Source organism: Camelina sativa, chromosome 3, assembly GCF_000633955.1.
Source record: "Camelina sativa cultivar DH55 chromosome 3, Cs, whole genome shotgun sequence".
NCBI lineage: Eukaryota > Viridiplantae > Streptophyta > Magnoliopsida > Brassicales > Brassicaceae > Camelina > Camelina sativa.
In genome coordinates, this window is record NC_025687.1 from 8,832,611 (window position 1) to 8,854,145 (window position 21,535).

Genomic DNA, 21,535 nt, shown 5'->3' on the forward strand with positions numbered 1-21,535 from the left:
GTCAAGCTGTTTTCTTTCTTCAACCACAATATAGATCCTTTAAAAAATATTTTTGATAAATTTCTTAAAACGTTTGTTTTGGAAACTAGTACTAACATCCTACTACTTCTCCTCTCTATTCAAACTCTTACATTATGGTTTTTCAAAACTTCCGTAATTTACTATAAGTAGAATGTTAGAATAACTTGTTGGTAAAACTAGCACTTACTACACGAATTAATGGGATGTACATAGTTGTTACGACACAAAACGTATCACTTTTGATCATTTGCAGTTAAGAGGAAATGATTTCTTTTTCTTAACCAAAAGCTTATCAGATTTGGACTAGTTTAAACATTTTTTAATTAAAACAAAAAAAAAAACTTTACAGTTACAGAATATAGCTGATTTGAAAATGCTAAAATCTCTTACTATTTTTAACTAAAATCGAAACTTGTTAAAAATAAAGAAAAAGAAAAAAAAAAAAAACAGCTCATGAACCAATGATGCATCATCACGTTTCCCGGTTCTCTCTTGTCTATATTTTGATGAGTGCTTCGTCAAGATTCGTTTAAAAAAAAAGCGTGGACCCCTACCGTCTCCTCCATTACCACCACCACCTTCGAAACCCTCCAAATAAAACATCTCAATTTCTGGGTTTTTTTTTTTGGGTGTTTCCCTCTCCGTTTTGCCTCGTTTTTAAACCCACCAAAACCCTAGTTTCTGACATTTCTCTATCTGGGTTTTCTCAATTCCAGCTCGTTTTAAAAACTCTTGGGGTTTTGGTGGGTCTTCGTCAAATTTGTCTCCTTTACGGTCCCTTTCACCTGCCTGCGCATGTATAAAAATCGACGCCTGACTTTACAAAAAAATCACCTTTTTCCGTAAAAATCCAGACTTTTTAAATTTTTTTTTTTTTTTGTTCCTGCTTCACAATGGCCGGTGCCGGAGAATCACGAAACAGCGGCGGTGGTGGTGGTGATGGTTCGGTTGGTGTACAGATCCGACAAACACGGAGGCTACCAGATTTTCTCCAGAGCGTGAATCTCAAGTATGTGAAATTGGGTTACCATTACCTAATCTCAAATCTCTTGACTCTCTGTTTATTCCCTTTCGCCGTTGTTATCTCCGTAGAAGCCTCTCAGATGAACCCAGACGATCTCAAACAACTCTGGATCCATCTCCAATACAATCTGGTCAGTATCATCATCTGCTCCGCGGTTCTAGTCTTTGGGTTGACCGTCTATGTCATGACCCGACCTAGACCCGTTTACCTGGTTGACTTCTCCTGTTATCTCCCACCTGATCACCTCAAAGCTCCTTACGCTCGGTTCATGGAGCATTCTAGACTCACCGGAGATTTCGATGACTCTGCTCTCGAGTTCCAACGCAAGATCCTTGAGCGTTCTGGTTTAGGGGAAGACACTTATGTCCCTGAAGCTATGCATCATGTTCCAGCGAGGATTTCGATGGCTGCTGCTAGAGAAGAAGCTGAACAGGTCATGTTTGGTGCTTTAGATAACCTTTTCGCTAACGCTAATGTGAATCCAAAGGATATTGGAATCCTTGTTGTCAATTGTAGTCTCTTCAACCCGACACCTTCGTTGTCTGCGATGATTGTCAACAAGTATAAGCTTAGAGGTAACATTAGAAGCTACAACCTCGGCGGTATGGGTTGCAGTGCAGGAGTTATCGCGGTGGATCTTGCTAAAGACATGTTGTTGGTACACAGGAACACTTATGCGGTTGTTGTCTCTACTGAGAACATGACTCAGAACTGGTATTTTGGTAACAAGAAATCAATGTTGATACCGAATTGCTTGTTCCGAGTTGGTGGCTCTGCGGTTTTGCTGTCAAACAAGTCGAGGGACAAGAGACGGTCTAAGTACAGGCTTGTCCATGTTGTCAGGACTCACCGTGGGGCAGACGATAAAGCTTTCCGTTGCGTTTATCAAGAGCAGGATGATACAGGAAGAACCGGGGTTTCTTTGTCGAAAGACCTTATGGCGATTGCAGGGGAAACTCTCAAAACCAATATCACAACATTGGGTCCTCTTGTTCTACCGATAAGCGAGCAGATTCTCTTCTTCATGACTCTAGTTGTGAAGAAGCTTTTTAACGGTAAAGTCAAACCGTATATTCCCGATTTCAAACTTGCTTTCGAGCATTTTTGTATCCATGCTGGTGGAAGAGCTGTGATCGATGAGTTAGAGAAGAATCTGCAGCTTTCACCTGTTCATGTTGAGGCTTCCAGGATGACGCTTCATAGATTTGGGAACACATCTTCGAGCTCCATTTGGTATGAATTGGCTTACATTGAAGCCAAGGGAAGGATGCGAAGAGGTAACCGCGTATGGCAAATTGCGTTTGGGAGTGGATTTAAATGTAACAGCGCCATTTGGGAAGCGTTAAGGCATGTGAAACCTTCTAACAACAGTCCTTGGGAACATTGTATTGACAAGTATCCGGTAACTTTAAGTTATTAGGCTTAATTGGAGGAACCGGCAATGTAAACTCATCCATGGTTGTTTTCTTTTTTGAAAGAAGAGATCCTTAGATTTGATCTCTGATGATGTCAATGTACTTGTTGTTTTGTTTATGTGTGTTGGAAGATTTTGTGATGTCAATGTATTTCTTGAGCTCATGTTTTCAGATCTTAGATGTATAATGCAAAATAAAATTATGGTTATCAAACAAAATAAACTGATAAGCAAAGGAGTTTTGTTGTATAAAATTGTTTTTGTCCAGCTTTGCGCCTTGTCGTTTTACTGATTGGTCATTATCGTTGTGCTAATAGAGATATTCACACTCGTGTTAAATGGTGTGTGAAGATGTGACCCGTTACGGCGTTACTACAAAACCATTTTTTTTATACAACTATCGTAACGTTCTTGTAACGCATAATTTCGTTACTTTGTAAATTATTTTCCTAGTTTATTTACGTTTTTGGAAGAAAGTGACCTTTATTGTTTACTTGGGGTTTCAAACTTTTTTAAAGAGTGGTCAAATTGGACCGTCGAACATGCCAAGAATTTCGTTTAAACAAATGATTTTAAAAGTTTTTATTATATTATTCAACTTGTTTTTCAAATCGACCGCCGTTTGCATTGGAAATAAGTCCCTTCACGTTCGCCAAACAGCAAAATAAGCTTATCACATGGTATGGTAGGTTTCCCATTTGGATCTATAACATCAAACAATGCTTTTCTGATATGTCATTTCTTTTTTTTTATATAATGATTTGTCTTTTCTCTATTAACTTGAATATAAATATATTGCTTTTAATCTTTAAGAATCCGAAAAATTACACCAAAAGAATCAAATCTATAGTAAAATGATATGCTTGTACAAGATAAACAAATTATAATTTGGACATTGAACAAAGCAAGAAATACAGACACAGAGGAAGACAAAAGAATGATCTGCAGTAGAGAAAGAAAAAAGTGAAAAATTGTGTATTGTTGTTCTTCTTTTTTCTTGTTTTGATCATCTGAACAAAACTTGAATCTCTTCAAGCGTTTTGCCTTTGGTCTCAGGAACCCAAAGACTCACAAACACTACTGTGAATCCACAAACCAAAGCGTAGAGAGTGAAAGTTCCTCCACTGCTCCAAGCTAAGAGCATATTTGCAGTCATTGTGACTAACCATGACACGAACCAATTTGCCAAAGTTGCTATACTTCCGGCTAAACCCTTTATATTGACTGGAAGAATCTGTTTTCGCAAAATTATTCAGTGCAAAGATTATAATTTTCAGTTCTGATTTTAACAAGAAGTAACATCTTTAATATTCAGTACCTCAGACATAATCAACCATGGAATTGGTCCCATTCCTAAAGAGCAAGCAATAACCATAGCCTGTAAAGAACCACTCAGCAAGATTTAGCACACATATTTTACACAAGAAATCATTTTTAGTTGGTGGCATGGAATGTATAAAACGAACAACTTACCACAACTCCAACTACTGAAACCATGCTTAGAATGTTGTACATATTGGAATCAGGTGACACATATTCCTAACAAGATATTAAGAAAACTCATTAAAATGAAACTCAGACATTGTAGAAAGTAGTACAAGTATAGATGTCAAAAGTTAAAATGCTACCTTAAGGAAAAATGCGACTGCCACAATAACAAGGCTTATCGTCATTCCGATAGAAGAGATCTGCATTTCAGAGGAAAAACGATGAAACTACGTTATGCATATTCAGAGTTTGTAAGATGTACATACGAGTCTCAAATATTCCTCACCATGAGCAGAAGTCGACGACCTGATTTATCCACCAACCATGTCGCTACTGCAGTCGCCACTACCTGATTTAGAATGAATCAATGGTTAAAAAAAATCGAATCTAACGTCTCCTAGATATTGAATCATTGAAATTATATACCTGAACAACGCCAACTCCAAATGTTGCCACATTACTTGATGTCACCCCTAAGTGAATAATAATTGGAAAGAAAGAAGCATTATAAGAAATCTGTTTATTTTTCCTTAGGAGCATTCAAAGAATCAAAAGACACATATGACTGGCTCTACCTGCAGATTCAAAAATTGTGCTTGAATAGAATAAGACACCATTAATTCCTCCAAGTTGTTGAAGTACAAGGAGCCCTATACCAACCTGTAACACGGATTACAGAAAAACTTGTGAGATTCTCTCCTGTGTGAACAAAACTTAGTTCCAGAGGTAAGAGACTAATTCTACCATTAGTGGGAAATAGTATCTCCTGCGCTTGAGATCTACAAACCGAATTGCAGAACGTTTGCTAGATGATGCCACAGATCGCTACAGAGTGCATAAAATTTTACAAAGACAAAACATTTAAAAATAATCTTGGTCTCACAAACCAGTATCATCAAATCAAAGCATTTTTCAGTAGTCAGTACCTTGATTTCATTAACCTCAACAGTAATATCGGTCTCAAATCCACGAAGAACTTGCAATGAAGTTTCGAAATCATCTGTCAAACCCATCTTTGCCTACAATTATGATAGCGAGACACTTGAGGATAACTAATAATGCAAAAAACTCAACAGTATAAGCAATTCGGTTCTAAAGGCATACCAACCACCGAGGAGATTCAGGAATGAAGAAAAGACCAGGTATCAACAATGTACACGGCAACACTCCTACACATAAAGAAGACAAACAAGAAAGTGATTAGACTGTATTGATAACTTTAAAAAATTCTGGTATAGTTTCTCCCAAGCTAAGTCGAAATGTTATGAGAGAGTTACCCAAAACTGCAAGAACTCTCCATGGAACAAAGAGACCGAGTAAATACGCCAGCATTATCCCAATTGTTACAGAAAGCTACAGAACACAAAATTAGTAACTATTTTGTTGTTTATAAGAATCAGCTCACAGAAAGAATAGTGAATGCTAATGAAACATGACAAACCTGGTTAACTGAACCTAAGGCTCCTCTCATGTTCTGTGGAGCAATCTCGGCTATATATACAGGCACCTAAAATCGTGTTTCCAGGTTGTGTAAATATATCTATACTCAAAATAAACATTGCTGAAACCAAAGAACTAGTTGGATCTAATATTACCGTATAAGAGATAATACCAACACCGAAACCTTCTAACAATCTTCCCATGTAAAGAAAAGAAGTATCCTAGAGAAAAACCAAGAACAACGACTTAGTAAGTAGTTAGAGAGATAGGCCAATGATATCAGAAACTTGAGAACATCAAATACTCACTTTGGCCACAGATATAGACAGCCATCCAATAATATTGGGAATTGCAGCAATCATCAGAGACTGCAAAGAAGGAAGAAAAAAAAAACAGTAACTAAGGATACAACAAGAAAGAAGATGTAACTATGACAAAAGAAGAACAGTTAATGAATCAAGAAACAAAACTAGGATACCCCTTTACGTCCGACGTATTCAGCAATCTGACCACTTGCAATAGCTCCAACCATAGCACCCACATTGGATAGAGACCCAAACACAGAGTACTAAAAAACATTAAAGATGAAACCTAAAAGTCAGGAAATTATTGAACAAGAGTTCTTCTTTTAGAAAAACAGAGCAGTTGTTGGTAAATAAAAATGGGACCTTTTTTTCTACCTCTGATACAGTTAAACCAAGATCCTTAGTAATGGCAACTTGAGTTGGAGAGGAATAACCACACTGAAAAACACAAAACATAGATCAAAGATCAGAACTTTATCAATTTCTTAGTCAAATTAAACAAAAGCAGAAAGAAAGAAAGAAAAAAAGTCCACATTTTCTCAGTTTCATTGATGAGCAAATTTAAGAAACAATCGGGTACATGTTCTTACAGTGAAACCGAATTGAATAGGACCAAGAGCAACAATCAAAACACAAGCTAGGACAGAGATAGAGCTGTCTCGAATGACTTGAGACGATTCCAACATACTAGATTGTCTCGAACCCATCCGATACCAACTTCCCGTGTGTAAGAAGGGTCGCCGAAGATCATTTCTTCCCTCTTCCGTCTCTTCCCTAAAACTCATCTCTTAAATCTCTTTAAAAATCTACAAAAAAAAAACAATCGTAATCTCTAGAGAAAGACGCAAAAAGAAAAGGGTCGAAAGAAAAAAAAATGTCGATCCTAGAGAATATGCAGATACGAAATTTTTCAGAAAACGAGATTTTGATTTCCGGGGAATAATGAAGACGGATGTAGACTGTTTTGTTTTGTTTGGTTGTTTTAAAAAAAAAAAAATTCTTCTTCTATGGTTTGTATTTGGAGCCTATGCGTGGAGAGACGCAGACTGTTTCATAGTTTTTCCACCTCAGACGCATCTCCTTCTAATAATAATATCATCAGATTTATAGAATTTGGTATTATTTCCCTGTCGACAAAAAAAAATATATCTAATTTAATAATATTGTTTTACTACTAGTATAACATTTTTGTCTGGTCCCTTTGGAGTTATTGATTTCTTTTATATAGATTTTTTTTGGTTTGTTAATCATTTCACCATGTTCACATAATCACATCTACGAGCACTACTAATCGCTTTTGATTTATTTATTATCTTCTAGGCTATCTACATACTTCTAATATATAATAAGCTTTTAGGAAGAAAATTGTTATAATAAGCTTTTTTAGATGTTTACAATTTTTAAATATCAGTATTTAAAATGACTCTTTTGTTTGTTTAGGTAAACAGTCTACTTCAAACATATATATTTTTCTTAGATAATAATAATTGGAGTTTCCCATATTATTGCAATATTATGATGAGGCCACTAAATATTTTTTATGTTTAGTAAATTCGCATTATCATTTGAATTCAAACTCACAAAATACATGTTGTTGAACAACAACAAATTTTGGAATAATGATATCGAGGTGGAAGATTTTGCTAAAACTTAATTAAAATAAAGCAAAAATAAAAAGAAATTTGATTATTATAGTGAAAAAAAAAACTTATTTTACTGTTATGCGTTTGTTTTATATTGCATCAGAGTCAAACTAAAATAGAAATACAATGCTCGAATCAGGCCTCGAATTTATAACATTTCCTCTACCTCGTTGATATTAATGTCGATAGATCATAAATATGCGAGTGACATTATTATCTTTATTTTGTTTTGGTTTAATGCAAGTGACATTATAGTATAATATTAAATAAGTTCGAATAATGGTATTTGTTTCTAGTAAATGAAAATACATGAATGTCATTATTTTTCAAATACTTTCGATTAATCTAATAGTAATTGTTTAGACACACAACATTGATTACATATTGTCAATATGTAAAATCTTCGAGAAAACAAAATAATATTTCAGAGTTTTGAAATACAAACAAAAAAAAGTTGTGGCAAAAATAGCTTAAACTATGTCGACAAAATTTGTTCTTAAATCAAAACTAATATACCTTTAGAATTCAGATATACAAAATTTTCTTATACACAACAGTGGAATTCTTTTAAAATATGAAAACTCTGCAAATTAAATCTATCTTATAGTAAAAGGGGTAATTAATATGTAAGTTGTTAATAACGTCGGCAGCTATGCTATATTTGCCTTGAAAACATCAACATGCATGATTGAGGTCACGAAATCTCACAAGTTTAGAAAACTTCTAAGGTCGATGAGGCCACGACAAAAAAAAGCCAGTAGATATCACACCAAACACGTCTTATTGGGGTTATATGATTCATAGGCTCTGATTCATCCATTGCTCATTTAACGTACACTAATAATAATATTCTTGTTGACCCAACGATGTAGATTCGTATAATTTAGAGAATCACTGTTCTGTGTCTTTTGTCTCCTTCTCGTCTCTCACGTGTAATTGCTTACGTTCTTGCAACCGTTTCCGGATCCCGACGTATGCTTTTCTCTTCCATTGTCCCCACTTTGCTTAGTTGGTCTTTATGCTTTTATTTCTGTTTTAAACTCTGTCTTTTTTCCATATTTTATTGGTATATTTATAGGGTGTATTTATCGGTAAGTAACACGATTTTCACCCATTACATGCTACACGCCAACACGATTCTACTTGTACATACATGTCACATTTATCTTCATTATCCTCGACAGAGATCTATCGTCTATCGAATATAGTTAACACGAATTTATAAATTAAATGAAGTGATTAAAAGCTTTGGATCAAATGATATTATTTTCTGTTTTATTCTTGAAAAGGGTTTAGGGTTTATGTATTTATGTATTTCGCTATATTACTTGATCTAATAAATTTACTAGTGCCATAAATAATTAATCGTTTTTTATAAGAATTTGACTGTAGCATGTAAATTGTTATAAATAAATATATATATATAAACAAAAACTAAATGTAGGCCTAACTTGAAATATCATATACTAAAACAAAATTTGGGCTTTTAAAAGGCTCCAGCGTTGTCGGCTTGAAAGGCCCACATGATTTAAGTTGAAGCATGAATTTTGGATCCTCTTTCTAAAGGAATACTGTAAAATGAAAATGAAACTATGGCTATAAATACTCGAAGAGCTATTCAAAAAATCGAACTAGACTCTGTTTCCATTATTTCTCACCGTTGACTTCACACACACGAAACGACGATGGTTAACATCTCTGAAATTTCCGACGACTCTAATGACGGCGGCGATCCAAACAAGAAACCAGAAGAACTCGACAAGAAACCAAAAGAAGAAGCAGTTTTAAGAAGTACAAGAAACGAGAACCGAAACAAGAAGCCGGAGGAAGAAGACGTAGAAGAAGAAGAAGACGTAGCAGAAGAAAAAGAAGAAGAAGAAGAGAGACGTTCGACATCTTTCCCACTTCCAAACGATGTCACTGAAGCTCTCGTCGCACTCATCCGGAGATGTGATTACCCAAGTCTCTCTTCCGTCTCCCGTTACTTTTCCGGTTTGATCGCTTCGTCAAGTCTCTACGAAACGCGTGCGCGCCTCGGTCTTTCCGAAACGTTTCTTTATGCATCCATCCGATACAGTACTACTAATGATCTCCAAAGCTGGCATATTCTGCATCGAAACAAGGCTTCTTCTTTACGACTGACCAAACTCGGTTCGCTTCCACCCGTGCCTTGGGGAGCTTCTGTCGTNTAAGAAGAAGAAAAGAAACGTTCGACATCTTTCCAACTTCCAGACAATGTCACCGAAGCTCTCGTCGCACTCATCCGGAGATGTGATTACCCAAGTCTCTCTTCCGTCTCCCGTTACTTTTTCGGTTTGATCGCTTCGTCAAGTCTCTACGAAACGCGTGCGCGCCTCGGTCTTTCCGAAACGTTTCTTTATGCATCCATCGGATACCCTACTACTAATGATCTCCCAAGCTGGCATATTTTGCATCGAAACAAGGCTTCTTCTTTACGACTGACCAAACTCGGTTCGCTTCCACCCGTGCCTTGGGGAGCTTCTGTCGTAACTATCGGTTTAGAGATGTATGTTATCGGTGGAATCGTCGACCGAAGATACGTGAAGTTTATGAATGTCATCGATTGCAGAACTCACAAGTGCCGCTCGCTCCCGGGAACGAGAAGGGGTCGTTTCAAGGCAGCCGCTGGAGTAATTGACGGAAAGATTTACGTAATCGGAGGTTTCATAATTCAACTTCCATTAGAGTCGGACTGGATCGAAGTGTTCGATCTTGAGAAACAGATTTGGGAATCTTTCCCTGGTCCGTACCCTAAATCTAGTACGTTTAGCGAGTTTGGGACATATGTTGTGATGGAAGACAAGATTTACATTTCGGATTCGGAAGGCAGTTTGGTTTACGAACCAAAAAGAAGAGGTGGTGAGTGGGACGCATCCGCCGTCGGTGCAACTCATCCAATAACGAAAGATACAAGTCCTGTGCAATGTGTGGTAGATGATATGCTGTATACAATTGATCCTCGGTGTAGTCTTGGACATCCAATAGTCGTCTATGATCCAAAGGAGAAGACTTGGAGACCTGTGAAAGGTGAATCTTTGGGGAGACTGCCTAATTATATCGTTTATCATTCTGCAATGGCGAATTTTGGTGGAAAGTTGGCGATTTTGGGCAATAGTAGCAGCCTTGTTCATCATGGTGTTTGCATTGGGGAAAAAGGTATTTGGTGCGCAATGATCGTGTTGGAAAAACGTGAAGGAGGTGAGATTTGGGGGAATGTCGAATCACTCGACTGTGTGCTTGGAGGCGGCATTAACCATCTCATGCTTCAGCTTTGCCAAACTCTTACCATTTGATGATGGTCTCTCTAAACCGTCTCTAAGCAGTTTGTTGATCTGAGAGCAAATATCAAGAGTAACTCGCCCTTCCTTCTATTAACGTCTTTATGCAGGATAATAAGTTAATAACACTCTTACACATAATCGTTATAGCCTTGAGTAGATAAGCGAAGAGTATAGGCTAGCTGCATTATACAATATTTTCACCAAAACTTGTTGAATGCATCTTTATTTATAACTACTATATGTTTTGGGGGTTTCGTGCAATTGAACACTTTCACTAACATGCTATCAATTTTTTTCTTTTCTAAGTAATAATCACACACAATCAGATTCTAACAAAAAACCAGTCTGCTTCTACTATATGTGTACAAATATGATAACCTGAAACTGCGAGAGGAGGAAGAAAAAATTGAGTCTGCTTCTACTATACATTTTAGAATTGAGATGAAGAAAAAAAAAACAGAGTTTTAGTAGCCGAGTTTGGGCTTTAAAGATGGTCCAGATTCCTAGGCCTTAAGAGCCCATATACGTGATGGTCGTCGGAGCGTGAGGGCTACTCTCGTAAAAGGCGCGTGGGAGAAGACATAAAGCGACGGAGCAGACTCATTTTTTCTTCCTCCTCTCGCAGTTTCACTTCGGAGAAGAAGCAAAAGAAGTAGATCAATCTCAGCCGTAGTCATTCTTCAACGATCTGTTTCTGGAGTGAGAATTTCAAAACCCTAATTTGATTCCCGCCCCCTTCTCGATTTTGGAAATTTTCACATGGGAGAACAATCTCCTTCTCAACCATCGACTCAACCCCAAAGTCGACCACAATCACCCAAACCCCAAACTCATAACCTAATCCCGCCGGAATCCACCGTCGATTCAGCCGGAGTTTCAGGCTCAATCGTCTCATCTACCACAATCGACGTCCAACGGATCACTGAATTAGGCAATGTGTCGTCTCCACCATCCAAAATCCCTCTCCGTCCTCGGAAAATTCGGAAGCTTACACTCGACGGAGACGTCGCCGATGAGGACTACAAGGCGGATGATATCTCCTCACAGGTAACCTCGCCGCTCGCGACGGCTGGAAAATCTCCCGGTAAAGCGAAACCATCGCAATCACGAGCTATAAATGTGCCGCGGATCCAAGCTCGGCCTCTCACATGCGAAGGCGAGCTCGAAGTAGCGATTCACTATCTTCGTAACGCTGATCCGTTACTCGCCGCGTTAATAGACGTTCATCCGCCGCCGACGTTTGAGTCGTTTAAGACTCCGTTCTTAGCGTTGATACGGAGTATACTCTACCAACAGCTTGCTGCGAAAGCTGGGAACTCAATCTACTCACGATTTGTTGCTATCTGCGGCGGCGAGGATGGGGTTGTTCCTGAGAACGTGTTAGCCTTAAGTCCACAGGAGCTTCGTCAAATCGGCGTCTCGGGAAGGAAGGCGAGCTATCTTCATGATCTCGCTAGAAAGTATCAGAACGGAATCTTGTCGGATTCGGCGATTCTGAACATGGATGAGAAGTCTTTGTTCACTATGCTAACAATGGTTAACGGAATTGGGTCATGGTCTGTTCATATGTTTATGATTAATTCTCTTCATAGACCAGATGTTTTGCCGGTTAATGATCTCGGTGTTAGGAAGGGAGTGCAGATGCTTTATGGCTTAGATGACTTGCCTCGGCCATCGCAGATGGAGCAGCATTGTGCTAAGTGGAGACCGTACAGGTCTGTGGGTTCTTGGTACATGTGGCGGCTCATTGAAGCTAAGAGTACACAAACGAGTGCTGCTATGTCGTTGCCGCCTTTGGAAGACATGCAACAAGAACCTCAGCAGCAACAGTTGGACCCTCTTAGTATGTTCAGTATCGGGTAAGTAAAAGCTTGGTTCTTTCTGTAACTTGAGAAAAGTTTTTCACTGTGCTTTCACGTGTGCTTAACTTAGGTAGACAGATTGTTTCACCATTGTTACTTGCTGCTAATGCAAAGTAATATGTTTGTTTGGTTTGGATCCCCTAAGATTTAATATATGTGCTTAGTCATCTGTGGAATGGGCTTATGGTTGATATATAATTTTAAAATAAATCTCTAAGTTTAGACTTAATGATTAGTTGTTTACATTCATGTCATGTGTGACAAAAAGTAGTGAGTGAGAGCATTACTTCGATTGATTGACCGAAGTTTTTCGAACTATACTCGTACAGTTTCTCCATGTATGAGCTATGCACAATTTTATGAGGTTTGCTCAGGCATAAACCATTCTGATTGTTTTGACCCATTCCAAGAAGCATGATATAACTTAATTGTGTTTTTTCGCTACTTCCAATTATGGTTCAATGATTCTTTAACAGGGCTTGGGGACAATCGTAGTCGTTCGTCCACATTGTCGTCTTTATTCCTGGATGCTCTAATGGCTTACGTGAGTACGTTTGTTCTGGACTTGGGGTTGTGTATCTATTAAAAATGTGTGGGAGAAAGAATAAAAGGAACTGTTTTATGACTGAGTTCCTTCAGCTGAAAAGTACCAGTGAATATGATATTTTTAGTCGTCAGTGACAGAGTCTGTAATGTTAAGAGTGAGTATAGCTAGTGACAAAGTGTCTTCTCTATTTTTGTAGGAGATCTAACTCTTCACAGAACTTCCTCTTTATCTCTAAAGCAGATGCACATTTCACTATTTCAGTATAGCATCTTCTACTACTGTCCAATTGTCTAAAAAACTCACCGGTGACAATAAAAAAAATAACGAAAAGAGCAGTTCTACATTTGTGGTCCACTCGGTATTTTTTTACGGATATATGTATAGGCCCATTATAATGGCCCATCTTCTTATTATAATAAAAAAAAGTAAAACGTGACATATACTAAATTTTAATAGGTACGGTTTGATCTGGGGACGCGAGGAGAAAAGTATCGAAAGAGTTTGTACCCGCCTTCGACGCAACCGTAGTTCCCTGTCGCCGGTAAATTCAGCCTCGTCTTCCCAATTTATTTTTGCCCCTCGGTTTTCCTTATCTAGATCTCTTCTTTTTCTTTCTGTTTGACTTTTTTTTTTCTTCTCAAGATCTCAGAATTCCTGTTTTGTTTTGTTTTGTATACAACGTTACTGTTGCTTAGCTCGTAAACCCTAGCTCCGGCGAACAGTATGCTACTTGTGTCTGTAATTTTTAAACGAGTGTGGATGCATCTTGAATTTTGTATGAAACAATTGAATTCTCGCTTTGGAGATAGTAGAGATTCATCAAACACTGATGATTGGTTGTTGCTTCAGTACTAATTGGGTAAAAATTCCCAGGTGAGGAAAAAATATACAACAACAGATCAATGGGTGAAGAAGAGCCTCCAGGAAGTGGTGAAGAAGAATTTAGTGTATCGCTGTTTGATTATTCTGTTGAGAATCACTTGAAGGCAGTGGACTCCATCACTGATCTCTGTGGTGAAGATAGTGCTGATATTGATGACATTGATATCAACACTCTCTCATCATCAGTTACATTCTTGAGGTGCGTTAACTTACTTTTTTTTTTAATGTAGCTTAGTGTACTGTATATACCCTATGCTTGAGAAGTAGTTAAGTTCTGCCAAAGGAGTTTGTTTCATGATCATTGTGAATTACATGGTTTATATAAACTGTTTCTTAATGTGGTAGTATGAGTTTTTCTACTAGTCGATTTAAAACACCAACGGATCTTGCTAAACTTGTTTTGTAGGGAATGGAGGCATTTTAATTACGAACCAAAAAGGTTTGCATTCTACAACGAGGCTGGAAAAAGCCATGAATCAAAGGATACAAGCACTCAAACTTTGCCTCAATTTTCTTCGGCACGAGCTCCGAAGGTGTGTGTTAATATCTTTACGCTAGAAGATTATTTTAAACCTTTGTTCTTACCTTCCATTTACTTCTTACATTGACATTGCATTTTTAAATCAGTATTCTTATTGGTGCAGGTCAAGATACATGACGATGAATCATCATCTGGTGAAATCAGGTAACACTTTGAAATTTATGTGAGCTGTGATCATTAAAATTGTTCAACGGGTTCTGCTAGCTAGCAAAAGTGACACCTCACTTGGAGATAGGAAACTCATACAATTAATATTGACTATGGGAGAGAGATGAACATAGGTTTCCCAGTTAGATGAATGAAATTCACTGCTAATTTTTATGTTCAAATTCACATAGAAATAAAGTTTTGTAATTGAATTAAGCTGGTACGAACCAGGACGAGGTTGGTAAATGGCTAGGCAGCATATTGACAGTGCATGTTTGTGTTTACATCTGCTCTTGTCCTTTTTTTAATTATCAACAAGAGTTGTGCTAGTCACGACCGTTTGTGTGCTGGATTATTCACCTTTGCAGCAACGATTTTGTGATGCACGTTGGAGGCTCTGTTTGGGCACTGGAGTGGTGTCCCAGAATTCATGGAAATCCAGATGCTCAGGCAAAATGTGAGGTGATTAGGTCATATTTTCTGTTTCAATACCCCGTAGAAATGGGAATTTCATGTTTTCATTGTTATAACCCATACTGTTGCAGTTTCTGGCGGTGGCTACTCATCCGCCTGACTCATACAGTCACAAGATTGGGATTCCTCTTACAGGTCGAGGAATCATTCAGATATGGTGCATTATAAATGCAACTTGCAAGAAAGATAGCGCCCGGTTTTCAGAGAAGAGTAAAAAATCGACAGGAATGTCTCGGAAAAAACCATCTAGTGAAACTACTGAAACAACAGAACCTAAGAAGCCAAGAGGCAGACCCAGAAAGCATCCAATAGAGACAACAGAAACAACAGAGCCTAAGCCTAAGAAACCAAGAGGTAGACCTAGAAAGAAGACTACTCTTGAGTTACCTGCAGAGCTTGATGATGACGTTCTCTACGTTGAGGCTCTGTCTGTTCGGTATCCAGAAGATTCAGTTGTTCCCGCAACTCCTCTTCGGATCCTAAGAGAAACTCCAGTAACAGAAACTAAGGTCAACAATGAAGGTTCAGCACAAATGCTGTCTTCGGAAAATGCAAATATCAAGCTTCCCGTACGGAGAAAGAGACAAAAAACCAAAGTTACTGAAGAAAGTTGCAAACCCTTGCTATTTGAAAATAATGAAGCTGTTGGAAATGTACCAGACGAACCGTCCTCAGTTATTTCTGAAGACGTTGCTCTTCCAAGGGTTGTCTTATGCCTGGCCCACAATGGAAAAGTTGCTTGGGATATGAAATGGCGTCCCACATATGCCGATGATTCTCTTCATAAGCATAGGATGGGATACTTAGCTGTCTTGCTGGGAAATGGATCTCTCGAAGTGTAAGCTAACTACTTCTTCTCTTCTTTTTATCATGATGCATTATGGGCCCCGTACATTTTTTCCCTGATGCTTTGATTTCTATCACTGTATGCCATCTCGCCTTTGTTTTTCCAACAGCATTGATAAATTTTATGCAAATTTATGAAAAGTAATCATATTTGCAATCTGCAAGGATATAGAACCTTTCTATGATACTATGCAAAATAATGAACGACCTTATTTAGGTGGGATGTCCCAATGCCTCGGGCAACATCAGCTGTATATTTGTCTTCAAAGAAAGCTGCAACTGATCCTCGTTTTGTGAAACTGGCTCCCGTTTTCAAATGTTCAAACTTGAAATGTGGTGACATGCAGAGGTCAGTAAATTTATTCCATGTAGCCAGTTATTGCTCGTTTCATGGAATTGAAAACAAAGCAGTCCTTTTAACACTTTCTCCTGATATGGCGCTCATCTATTTTTGCACAGTATTCCTCTTACACTTGAATGGTCGACTTTAGGGAACCCTGATTTCTTACTGGCTGGTTGCCACGATGGCACGGTTAGTAGTATTATTTCACTATCTTCACTGTCTCCATCATATTCTTCTCCTCTGTTTTGCACATGTGTAAATGTATTTAGAAAGAAGAACGGCAGTGCTAAATTGCGTTGACCCGTTTTTTTCTTTTTTCTTTTTGTTATCATGCATCAGATTGTTCTCTGGAAATTTTCTACAACATCATCCTCAGAAGGTATTAACCTTTACCTCATAGTTTCTTTTCACATTGAGGCTAAAGAGGGTGATTTCTACTGTTGATCTCGCGTTTACTTTTCAAATTTTCTCTTTGCAGATACAAGACCTTTACTTTTCTTCAGCGCAGATACAGCTCCTATTAGGGCAGTTGCATGGGCTCCTGGTGAAAGGTCAGTGAAGAGAAATCACACCCATAAAAAAGACTACTGCTACAAAATATACCGTGAGAGGATTTACTTATTTAATCAAAGTAATTTCTGCAAATTTTCCAGTGGTCAGGAAAGTGCAAACATAGTAGCTACTGCCGGACATGGAGGTCTGAAGTTCTGGGACTTACGGTACACTTTCCCTAAAACATCAGCTTTTACATCATTTTTCTTTAAAACTTTTGAGTCTGATGCAATTAATACACAAGACTGTCCTGTTGAATGTTTATTTGGCATTTTGTGTCATTGCTTATTGCTTGCTTCCTGTGTTTTTTTTTCTGCAGTGATCCGTTCCGTCCTTTATGGGATTTGCACCCAGTACCAAGGTTTATATACAGCCTCGATTGGTTACAAGATCCAAGGTATCAATCATAGCTCTATCCCCAATGATTATACAGTCTTTAAATCGATGGTTTGAAGTCCTGATTAAACGTAAGGTTTCAAATATATGTAGATGCGTACTATTGTCCTTTGACGACGGAATGTTAAGAATCCTAAGCTTGGTGAAGATTGCGTATGATGTTCCCGCTACCGGAAAGCCTTATCCTAACACCAAACAGCAAGGGTTAAGCGTTTATAACTGTTCAACTTTTCCCATCTGGAGTATTCAAGTTTCAAGGCTAACAGGTAATTGTTCTTTATGGGCTTGTCTTCGGATGTCGTCACAATAAATTAAGTCAGAATTTACATCAGCTTGAGAATTAACAGTATAGCTTCTCAGGCATAGCAGCCTATTGCACTGCAGATGGGTCCGTTTTCCATTTCCAGGTCGGTTATAAACTGCACTATTACTTTCACCTCTTCAAGATGGCAAGGTGTCAATTTCTTAAAGATTTCCTTTTGCCTTGTTGGGATTTACGTGCAGCTTACGACCAAAGCAGTGGAAAAAGACACAAGAAATCGGACGCCACATTTTATCTGTGGGAAATTAACTATGAAAGATTCCACGTTTATAGTGCATAGTCCAGTTCCAAACATCCCGATCATATTGAAGAAACCGGTTGGTGAAACTGGTGAAAAACAGAGATGCCTTCGGAGTCTCTTGAACGAATCTCCTAATCGATACGCATCTAATATTTCAGATGCTCAGCCTCTAGGTCAGCTGAAACTCTACGATAGACTGTCACACCAGTCTCCCGTGTGCGTTAGTCCTTATCTTGGTTTACTTAATTTTTGCAGCATTTGCACACGAAGAGGATCCAGATTTAGATCCCGAATTGGAAGGAACAAACAACAAAGCACCAAAATCAAAGGCTAAAAAAGGAAAGAACAGCATAGGTGAAGATGACGAGAACAGTAGAGCATTGGTATGTGTTAATGAAGATGGCAATGAAGGAGGAGGAAGAAGAAAGGAAGCAAGCAACGGTAGCAGTGGAACAGAAGCTGAAGGGTTCCCACCTAAAATGGTGGCGATGCATCGCGTGCGGTGGAACATGAATAAAGGAAGTGAGAGATGGTTGTGTTATGGTGGAGCAGCCGGGATTGTTCGGTGTCAAGAGATTGCTCCAACCTTAAATTGGGGACCCCAGAGATAACACTATTGTCTCATGTAACAGTAGGGTTCTGTAGTGTTTAATCCAAAAAGATAAATGTAGAACTTTTTGAAATTGTGGTCAAAAAAGGGAACAAACCCTGTAAACATGTTCTACAACTGATCAAAACCGGAACCAGAACTTCAAGTGAAGAGCAAACAGATTCCGAATGATCTTACAAAAAGGCACTTTTAACTTTGTGCCAAATAACCTAAATCTTACAATGGTACAACATTTCCTATTACCTTGTAAAAGCAAAACAAAAACTTCCAAACACTAATCTTGGATGAGTATAACAATATTCCAACTTTTTTTTGTTGGATGAGTATGACACTTGACTTGGTGTTTCATTAAGAAAGCCGAAACAATGTGAAATGCCCCGGACAAAAAGAAAGGGATCATGAAGTACCTTTAGTTTTTCAACTGGTAAGATGATGATTGTATAAGCTATCCAACTTGCATCCGACATTGACGGCCATGAAGGTTCTTGAGCCTTGTGAGTTCTTTTCGTCTCTTTCTTGCTTCCGCTGCAGCCAAAGATCCTTGGTTTTTCCCCGGGAGAGAAATCAAAACATGATGACCAGGTGGCACCGGCGTAACTCCATTTGTTGTCTCAGAAATATCTTCATGCTTGAAACTAAAAGCTTGTTGCGTTACAGGAAAACCCTCTCCTCCTTCTGAGAGGACTTCAGTTGCAGATTCGTTGAGATCATATAAAGGTCTGGTTTCGGGTGAACCAGAGTCTTCTTCTTTGATTCTAGTTGGAAGATGGGACCACGGAGTTTTTGTGACCTCTAACGGTCTTGCAGAAGAATCATCGAGGTGGTGCCCGTTCGATAAGGTACCTTTTTGTGTATCTTGAACCCCGAAGGAAACACCGTTGCTGTCTGGAGGAGGGAGAAACCAAGGACAGGGTACGACATAAAAATGAGTCTTTTGCCCATTACCATCTGCAGGATTTTCATGCTCCTGCGGGGTCATAGCTTTAGCAGAAGCTCCTCCTGAGGTTGCAAATTCGAGTGGTGATATCGTTGGATTCGCTGACTGAGTAACATGAGGCCAGCAGAAAAGCTGATACGGATTCTGGTTGTAAAAGTAAATCGGAGTCGATGATGTAGACATCTCAACTTTTGATGGCTTGGGTGGTTCTTCAGGTTCTTTCGTATCAGGTTTTACTGACTTTGCTACCTATAAAAACAGATGGCAAAATCAGATATGGAAGTGTGAGCAATAGTGCTCCTGATACTGTCATGGGGTGTTTGATCAATTGTGTAACCTGTTCCTTTAAATGCTTGTTCATCGTCTCCAAAGACTGAAACTCCTTTAAGGCCCAATCCTTTTCCTGCGAGCAGAAATATCATTAGCTATAACAACCGTCTCTTAGGTTCACTATCGGTCAGTGGAAATGTACATCAAATGGTTTACTCACCCTCCTCAGATTCTCATTCTCGTATGTCAGATCAGCTGCTTTTTTACTCAACTCCTCGCACATTGCCTACATATATAAGGTAACAAATACTTGAAACAACATTATGCAACTAACTTTCCCGATATGGAACTTGACGATTACAAAGTTCAGAGAAACTTGTGATAGAACTAACCATAGGTAACACCACTAAATTAAGCTCAGCCTAAAGTGGACGTTAAGAATACCTGTCTTCGACGAATTGTCTGCCTCGCAGATTCTCTGTTAGCTAAAATTCTTCGGATTCTACGTTCTTCTCTTTCAGCCTAGAGAGTATAGTAGCAGCACGTAAGTTCTCAACATGAGAGTCACAAAAAACAAACACAAAAAAAGAAGAGAAAAGTTTTTATAACTGCTTATAACCATATATGGCATACCTCACTCAAATTCTGCCTTGATCGGCCACAGCCATTTGATCTAGTACACCTTATGGTCGAAGCAAGATTTGGTTTAGGTGTTTCACCATTCATTTCAGTTTTAACCGGAGCTTTGGTTAGTTCTTTAGTAATTGGTTGAACTTCATCTTCTTCTTCTTCTTCATCTTCTTCCTCTTTCACTAATCGTTCCTGTTATAGAAAATATATCTTTTTAACAACTACTTCCATTTAAAAACCAATCATCATGAGATTGTCTTATCAATAGCCTAACTTAGTAAAAGAGCTATTCAAAATCTGCTAAATCATGACATAAGTAAATTGCATCATGACGTTAATCCACCTAAATCAGTGTAGTAATCTAACAATTGCGAAATCGATTTAACTGGATCTAAAACACACTTCTCTATATACAGAACCAGTAGTACGAATGAGAGATTCCAAATTGAATAAAAAAAACAAAACAGACGAAGAAAGAGGGGAAAGTGAAGAGACGGGTACCTCAGCGAGATCCGGAGTGGGTAACGTTTCGGAGTCGGGCGGTTTCAACAGCGAGTCAGAAGGAGGAGACTCAGTCTTAGCACGCTTCCTAACCCGTTTCCCTTTACTCCCCCAGCTCGAAGCAGGTTCGAAAACCTGCTCTCGCATTATCGCAAGCTGCGCCAAATCCGCCAATGCTTCCGCCGCTTCCATCTCCGTCATATCCGCCGCCGCAGCCTCTTCCCCAGACGACGAGCAACAGCTCGATATAGGCTCCAACTCCATTTCCACAAACAAAAAATTCAAAACCAAAAGATTTTTTTTGCAGACTTTAAAAAAAAACGTACCAGAAGAAAAAAAAAAAAAAAAAGAAGAGAGAGAAGAACTGTAACTTCCCACAGGACTAGTTGTGTAGAGTGAGAGAGAGAAAAAGGGAAAAAAGAGAGAGGGAGCCCACAGAGGGGTGAGAGAGTGACACGTGTAGTGCCAGCTCATCGTCTACAATTGGTTGCTTAAGTAAAGCCCATGTATCTACGAACGCCACGTCTCGCTTTATTTTACCAAGTCAGCAAATTCGGCACGTGCGGTGTATAAGGTGTGCGTGCGAAGCCGAGATTTGGGACCGCCAAAGCTGAGAACTGGGAAGCGGAAGGGGCGCAGAGTTTAAGATTGCTAGGTCGGTTCGACCACCTTCAGATTTCGACAACTGTGATGTTTTTATTGGAGATTTACGTGGCTGCATCTGAGCCATGAGATTCAGTGGTGCATATAATTACCGGCTGAGCTTTCTGGTGCATCCACCAACACACAATCATTTT

The 21,535-nt window shown here is 38.7% G+C and overlaps 6 protein-coding genes across 8 annotated transcripts; 4 read left to right on the forward strand and 2 right to left on the reverse strand.

The window, feature by feature from the left end:
* On the forward strand, positions 489 to 2,623 carry LOC104776058 (3-ketoacyl-CoA synthase 4). The gene has a single exon (XM_010500060.2). It carries the CDS (start codon positions 915 to 917, stop codon positions 2,463 to 2,465), a length of 1,551 nt encoding a protein of 516 aa, XP_010498362.1. The 5' UTR covers positions 489 to 914; the 3' UTR covers positions 2,466 to 2,623.
* LOC104776059 (sugar transporter ERD6-like 4) lies at positions 3,235 to 6,780 on the reverse strand. Of its 2 annotated transcripts, none has more exons than XM_010500063.2 (17): positions 6,283 to 6,780; positions 6,068 to 6,130; positions 5,866 to 5,955; positions 5,696 to 5,755; positions 5,543 to 5,608; positions 5,389 to 5,454; positions 5,225 to 5,300; positions 5,052 to 5,116; positions 4,874 to 4,966; positions 4,692 to 4,772; positions 4,523 to 4,607; positions 4,374 to 4,420; positions 4,234 to 4,296; positions 4,088 to 4,147; positions 3,933 to 3,998; positions 3,778 to 3,837; positions 3,235 to 3,693 (listed from the first exon to the last, which is right to left on the reverse strand). In XM_010500063.2, the coding sequence occupies exons 1-17, from the start codon at positions 6,475 to 6,477 to the stop codon at positions 3,466 to 3,468; spliced, it is 1,464 nt and encodes a 487-aa protein (XP_010498365.1). In that variant the 5' UTR covers positions 6,478 to 6,780; the 3' UTR covers positions 3,235 to 3,465. The 2 variants fall into 2 exon arrangements, with proteins under 2 accessions (XP_010498365.1, XP_010498363.1); XM_010500061.2 differs by having other exon boundaries at positions 6,056 to 6,130.
* On the forward strand, positions 9,015 to 10,649 carry LOC104776060 (kelch repeat-containing protein At1g19470-like). Its single transcript, XM_010500064.2, has 2 exons — positions 9,015 to 9,188; positions 9,540 to 10,649. The coding sequence occupies exons 1-2, from the start codon at positions 9,021 to 9,023 to the stop codon at positions 10,647 to 10,649; spliced, it is 1,278 nt and encodes a 425-aa protein (XP_010498366.1). The 5' UTR covers positions 9,015 to 9,020.
* LOC104776063 (DNA-3-methyladenine glycosylase-like) lies at positions 11,217 to 13,301 on the forward strand. Its single transcript, XM_010500069.2, has 3 exons — positions 11,217 to 12,496; positions 12,976 to 13,043; positions 13,243 to 13,301. Exons 1-2 carry the CDS (start codon positions 11,397 to 11,399, stop codon positions 12,992 to 12,994), a joined length of 1,119 nt encoding a protein of 372 aa, XP_010498371.1. The 5' UTR covers positions 11,217 to 11,396; the 3' UTR covers positions 12,995 to 13,043; positions 13,243 to 13,301.
* Positions 13,504 to 18,614, forward strand: LOC104776062. 2 transcript variants are annotated; one of them, XM_010500066.2, is made up of 16 exons: positions 13,504 to 13,587; positions 13,920 to 14,127; positions 14,335 to 14,461; positions 14,573 to 14,613; positions 14,985 to 15,078; positions 15,162 to 15,928; positions 16,154 to 16,285; positions 16,396 to 16,468; positions 16,619 to 16,658; positions 16,758 to 16,830; positions 16,933 to 16,998; positions 17,151 to 17,228; positions 17,321 to 17,493; positions 17,588 to 17,634; positions 17,732 to 17,963; positions 18,046 to 18,614. In XM_010500066.2, the coding sequence occupies exons 2-16, from the start codon at positions 13,949 to 13,951 to the stop codon at positions 18,399 to 18,401; spliced, it is 2,478 nt and encodes an 825-aa protein (XP_010498368.1). In that variant the 5' UTR covers positions 13,504 to 13,587; positions 13,920 to 13,948; the 3' UTR covers positions 18,402 to 18,614. The 2 variants fall into 2 exon arrangements, with proteins under 2 accessions (XP_010498368.1, XP_010498369.1); XM_010500067.1 differs by lacking the exon at positions 13,504 to 13,587 and having other exon boundaries at positions 14,985 to 15,073.
* On the reverse strand, positions 18,547 to 21,073 carry LOC104776061. The gene is made up of 6 exons (XM_010500065.1): positions 20,739 to 21,073; positions 20,241 to 20,429; positions 20,052 to 20,129; positions 19,828 to 19,893; positions 19,675 to 19,740; positions 18,547 to 19,586 (listed from the first exon to the last, which is right to left on the reverse strand). The coding sequence occupies exons 1-6, from the start codon at positions 21,000 to 21,002 to the stop codon at positions 18,846 to 18,848; spliced, it is 1,404 nt and encodes a 467-aa protein (XP_010498367.1). The 5' UTR covers positions 21,003 to 21,073; the 3' UTR covers positions 18,547 to 18,845.

Bases quoted from the DNA above. Each gene is read 5' to 3' on its own strand.
- LOC104776058 (XM_010500060.2), top strand. From the start codon at position 915: ATGGCCGGTGCCGGAGAATCACGAAACAGCGGCGGTGGTGGTGGTGAT.
- LOC104776059 (XM_010500061.2), bottom strand. From the start codon at position 6,477: ATGAGTTTTAGGGAAGAGACGGAAGAGGGAAGAAATGATCTTCGGCGA. The intron at 5,756-5,865 runs GTATCCTAGTTT...CCTTCTTTGCAG, and splicing joins AATACGTCGGACGTAAAGGG to TCTCTGATGATTGCTGCAAT. The intron at 4,421-4,522 runs GTAGAGCCAGTC...TTATTCACTTAG, and splicing joins CACAATTTTTGAATCTGCAG to GGGTGACATCAAGTAATGTG.
- LOC104776060 (XM_010500064.2), top strand. From the start codon at position 9,021: ATGGTTAACATCTCTGAAATTTCCGACGACTCTAATGACGGCGGCGAT. The intron at 9,189-9,539 runs GTAGCAGAAGAA...GAAGAAGAAAAG, and splicing joins ACGTAGAAGAAGAAGAAGAC to AAACGTTCGACATCTTTCCA.
- LOC104776063 (XM_010500069.2), top strand. From the start codon at position 11,397: ATGGGAGAACAATCTCCTTCTCAACCATCGACTCAACCCCAAAGTCGA.
- LOC104776062 (XM_010500066.2), top strand. From the start codon at position 13,949: ATGGGTGAAGAAGAGCCTCCAGGAAGTGGTGAAGAAGAATTTAGTGTA. The intron at 16,469-16,618 runs GTTAGTAGTATT...ATCATGCATCAG, and splicing joins CTGGTTGCCACGATGGCACG to ATTGTTCTCTGGAAATTTTC. The intron at 16,999-17,150 runs GTACACTTTCCC...TTTTTTCTGCAG, and splicing joins CTGAAGTTCTGGGACTTACG to TGATCCGTTCCGTCCTTTAT.
- LOC104776061 (XM_010500065.1), bottom strand. From the start codon at position 21,002: ATGGAGTTGGAGCCTATATCGAGCTGTTGCTCGTCGTCTGGGGAAGAG. The intron at 19,741-19,827 runs GTGAGTAAACCA...TTCTGCTCGCAG, and splicing joins AGAATGAGAATCTGAGGAGG to GAAAAGGATTGGGCCTTAAA. The intron at 19,587-19,674 runs GTTACACAATTG...CTGTTTTTATAG, and splicing joins ACAAGCATTTAAAGGAACAG to GTAGCAAAGTCAGTAAAACC.